This window comes from Dipteris shenzhenensis, chromosome 14, assembly GCF_047967505.1.
Source record: "Dipteris shenzhenensis isolate YYH24624 ecotype China chromosome 14, Dip_SZ_1.0, whole genome shotgun sequence".
NCBI lineage: Eukaryota > Viridiplantae > Streptophyta > Polypodiopsida > Gleicheniales > Dipteridaceae > Dipteris > Dipteris shenzhenensis.
Genome location: NC_141609.1, coordinates 44,643,709 through 44,648,231, shown reverse-complemented (window position 1 = coordinate 44,648,231; position 4,523 = coordinate 44,643,709). Strand labels below are relative to the sequence as shown.

Here is a 4,523-nt window from a genome sequence, read left to right as displayed (position 1 = left end):
AGTACTCATAAAATTCTTCCACAAACACAATCAAGAAATTTCAAACGATGATTGCAAATAAGCTAACACGGAAGCCATCAGCAAATGCATTCCCCTTCCTTTTGACAAGACTCAAAAGTTCAGAGGTTAATAGAGCCTTACGGAGAGTCCAATGTGACGCCATAGCAAAGCTTTCCTTTCACAATACAGTTCTGGGAGACATTTGAGAACATCAAAGGGGCCCACACAATCCATGCAGTATAAACTTGCTACTGCTCCACTAGCTTGGCTTGCACGCATCAAACAGATACATAGATGTGATTGAAACCTTGCCCAGTTTAAAAAAACTGGCTGGCCCCTTAAGCAAGGTTTCGATCCTTGCACCAATCAATTTTAAGACTACTTAGAAACCGTCTCATAATTGAATGCCACCACACAGATATGACCCTGGGTGCATCCTACATTGTTATCGATACCCTAATTTCAATATTACTTGGGCATAGTCTCACCAAGGAAAAATAAGTCCCTGACAGCATCAAACGAAAGATCCATATACCACGATCATGATCAATTCCCATGCACAAGGATTCAGAGTATTTTGTGTCACAACCAGTAGCAGAGCATAAAATTACTCTGCAGGCAGAAATCTAACATAACAGCCTCAAAAACCAAACAACATGATCCTTCTTGCGAACGTGATACTGAACATAATGGCTCACACAATGCTCCTAAACTAGTTGAAGCTGCGCAGGAGCTTGTCTTCTTTCAAAATTGTTCTCAGATTGGTTATATCACAGCTTAATCCATCAGAGTTATACTATTTGCCAGCACCGACTGAACAAAATTAGCATTCGTCGTCGCATTCTTGACTACCTCTCGGCCCCATAGGCGTTCTCACCTGGAAAAAGAGAATCTAATATTACCTACGATGCACAGATCCTACAGCTCACCAAAAACCCAAGCGTCAAGAGACGTAATACGTACTAAATTCATTTCGAAGTTGTAAAACTCAACAGATTTACTTCTCCGAAGAGTTTGGTCCTCTCTTCTTTCCAAATCCCACCACTGTGACAGAAAGAAATCTGGCGTGTCAGATCAATAAAAAATGCATTATAAAGTAGCTCGACCTAAGCTCGGGGTGGAGGTGACGAACCCGCTGTAACGAAACGACGATTGTACTGTATACGCTTGTAGGCCCGACCTTTGGGCTTCTTCTTCTTCTCCTGCTTTGCCACTTTAGGCGTCTGTCCTCTCACTTTGCCGGCACGAGCCAAGGACCCATGTACTTTACCTGGGATTTGTGAGATATGAAAGGTTATTGGGGCTAAATATCCCAAAAGGCAAGCGCATATGAGACTCGCTCGCAGCAAACGCTACAACGGCTAAGAGCCGCTTATCCCTCTCTCTCTCTCTCTCTCTCTCTCTCTCTCTCACACACACACACACACACACACACACACTTTGTCTTCCTCAAAGCCTCGCTCGCAGGAAACGCTACAATGGCTGAGTGCCGCTTAACTCTCTCTCTCAGTCTGTCTCTCTCTCACTCTTACACATGAGCAAGCCAGCGAACAAAAAAAAGCATCGGACTGAAAAGTGGCAATCACAGAAGTGCAAGAGAAACCTCTTAAGGAACAGTTGATCGGAGAGATGCACTTACTCATGGCGTCAAGCTCGGAAAAGCTTCGTTAATGCAAGCGCTCAGAATCACCTCTCGCAGAAGAAAACTCCGGGGGACAAGACGGTGCATTTATACCTACTTAAACCTAAGAGCTTACCGCACACGTGGCAATGGCTTTTTCCACAAGCCATATACTAGCAGGGGACCCATGCTTTGCGGTATCATGCGTTGCGGTATCCGGTATCATGCGTTGCGGTATCATGCTTTGCGGTATCATGCGTTGCGGTATCCGGTGAAGGATGTACAAAACTCTTAGAGCCCGTTCCCGCTCACAGCTACTTGCCAAAGTGCTAGCTTCCCCTCTGGAGAGTGACATTTTCACACTCCCAACGGGCATTACGAGTCTTGCCACTGCCCTACCAATGAGCTGTTGCGCTCATGCTCTTTGCGTTCAATTGCTACTGAGGATTGCCTAACTTTTTGTTGGCATGGAAATGCGTGATGTGTTCCCTCCCGATGCCCATGCCCACTCAACCTGTAGCATTCCCGCTCACATAGCGATGAGTCGGAATGTTCTCTTAGGGGCTTCTGTCATACAGGGGAAAAAAAGAAGGGAAATAATGATGACTATTTTAGATGTTTTTACCTTGGAAGAGTGTTTTTTCCATGATGCATGACATAATGATCTAAGGGAAAATGAGAGAGGGCTATCACGATATTTCACCATCAATGGTTTTCAAGGGTAGGGGAAATAGCACCATGAGGTCTAAAGCATGGGGTGTTATTTCTTGTGGTCCCATTCTATTTCTCCCTTATTTCCCTTGTTGCATTTGCACTGCATAACAAAAATACTTATTTCCCCTCCATGACATAAGGCCCTTTGATTATAGTTGACGTGGTAGAGGAAGTATCATTGTTTAGCTTGTTAGCCTAGTAGCAAATTTTGGTGGGCACCTTTCAGCCACAAGGCACCCTCTTTGCTTCTTAGCCTAGTAGCAAATTTTGGTGGGCACCTTTCAGCCACAAGGCACCCTCTTTGCTTTGGTCCCTATGCACAACTGAATTGCCACATGGTAGCCACATGCTCTTTCGCCTCTCCTCCCACTCAGCAAAAGTAGCTTGTAATTTCTTTGTTTTTGTTTTAGCCTGATTTTTGGGATCTTTCTGAAGGTGACACGTGTAAAGAGAGCGAGATAGAGAGCACGTCGAGAGAAACTTCAATCATCTATAGTATAGATGATGTGCATAATTGTAAGGTGTGATGGGCTAGTTTAATTGTTGCTAGTCTCATATTCGACCTAGTCTTCCTTCGATGTAAGTCTCTATTTTCTGTCCTGCCGCCGCAGGTGATGCTTTAATTTCCTCTGCTCAACTCACTCATGTGTCTTTCTTCACAAAGTTCGGCCAATTTATTGAGATCCATAGGGGTTGGGAGCTTTGCATGCATCAAGCAAAGCATGTAAAAGGAGGTTCGTCCCAAAGACAAAAAATTGATTTTTTTCTCGTTTGCTCTTTTCCCAGTGTGTGCTCTATCTTTATGTTGCTTTAAATGCTGAGGGGAGCTACATACTAGACTCCTCCGTCCATGCTTCCATCATTTTACTTTGTGAGGCCACAATTACAAGCTTTATCCATTGGCATTCAAGGATTTGTGTCTTTTGAAATGCTCAATGCCCTTTCCATTGTTTGCACTTCATTCAAAAATTATTGGCATGGAGTTCATGCTTATGTGTGTTCTCCCAATACGTTACTAATCTAAACACTTATTATCACATCCAAGGGACTTTGGACCATGAATGCTTTTACCTTTGCATTTTTCAATGTGCATGGACTATGGGCAATTCACGATGCATCGTTATGTTTGGTTAACTATCCATCATACGGACTTTGGACCACTCATGTTCTTGCCTTTGCATTTTTCAATGTGCATGCATTATGAGCGGTAGGTGATCAATGTGCTTCGGTTACTCTGAGTCTGACACCTTTGACATGGATGTCCCATCCTTACATGTTGTAAGGGCCTATGTACTAGATACTCCGCCCATGGATTCCTAAAGTGGTTATATTCTCATCTACCAAAGTAGCATGCATACAACCCGATCCATTACTAGCCAAGACCTTCCATTATGTCACTCCTACAAAGCCTAGCTGATGCATGACAGCTATGGGGGCTTGTGTAGTTTGTGTCCAAAATTCCCTGCTAACGGCTAGAGAGCAAAGCAAGCACCCTTCCTTTAAAAACATAACACTAGGTTCTGTCAACCATGCTAAGGTGGTTATATTCTCATCTACCAAAGTAGCATGCATACAACCCGATCCATTACTGACAAGACCTTATGTCACTCCTACAGAGCCTAGCTGCTATATGACAGTTATAGTGGCTTGTGTAGTTTGTGTCCAAAATTCCTTGCTATCGGCTAGAGAGCAAAGCAAGCACCCTTCCTTTAAAAACATAACACTAGGTTCTGTCAACCATGCTAAGGCCTACCTAATGTGTCATTGTGTGCTAAATCCCACTGTGCCACCTAGCTCTACCTATCTAAATATGTGCATCTCAATCCTATTGCCTTGACTTCCCTTAGAATCTTATCATAAATTCTTGCAGTTGTTTTTTTTTCAATTTCCATGATACCAACAAAACAAAACCAAGGGATGTTTCACCTTGCATAGGCCATTTATTGGCTAATATTTGTCATCCATTGCCTAGAAAAAAGAAAAACTACCAATTCCTAATGTGTCTTTATACATCTACATAGCAACAGGGCTGTGGACAAGTGTTACTAAGTCTGCCTTTCGCAAGTCTCACCCATCATCTATGCCTCATTGCTTGGATCGACCTGACAAAGTTCGGGAAGCAACCCGATTTGGGTGATCTATGTGCTTATATTACTTTTGACATAGATGTCCCACCCTTGCATGTTGT

The 4,523-nt window shown here is 43.3% G+C and overlaps 1 protein-coding gene across 1 annotated transcript; it reads right to left on the bottom strand.

Moving 5' to 3' along the window:
- Window positions 1–205: 205 nt before the first annotated feature.
- On the bottom strand, window positions 206–1,779 carry LOC147894691 (small ribosomal subunit protein eS30z/eS30y/eS30x). Its single transcript, XM_087385097.1, has 4 exons — window positions 1,640–1,779; window positions 1,133–1,270; window positions 964–1,044; window positions 206–877 (listed from the first exon to the last, which is right to left on the bottom strand). The coding sequence occupies exons 1-3, from the start codon at window positions 1,641–1,643 to the stop codon at window positions 998–1,000; spliced, it is 189 nt and encodes a 62-aa protein (XP_087241223.1). The 5' UTR covers window positions 1,644–1,779; the 3' UTR covers window positions 206–877; window positions 964–997.
- Between the last annotated feature and the right edge of the window lie 2,744 nt (window positions 1,780–4,523).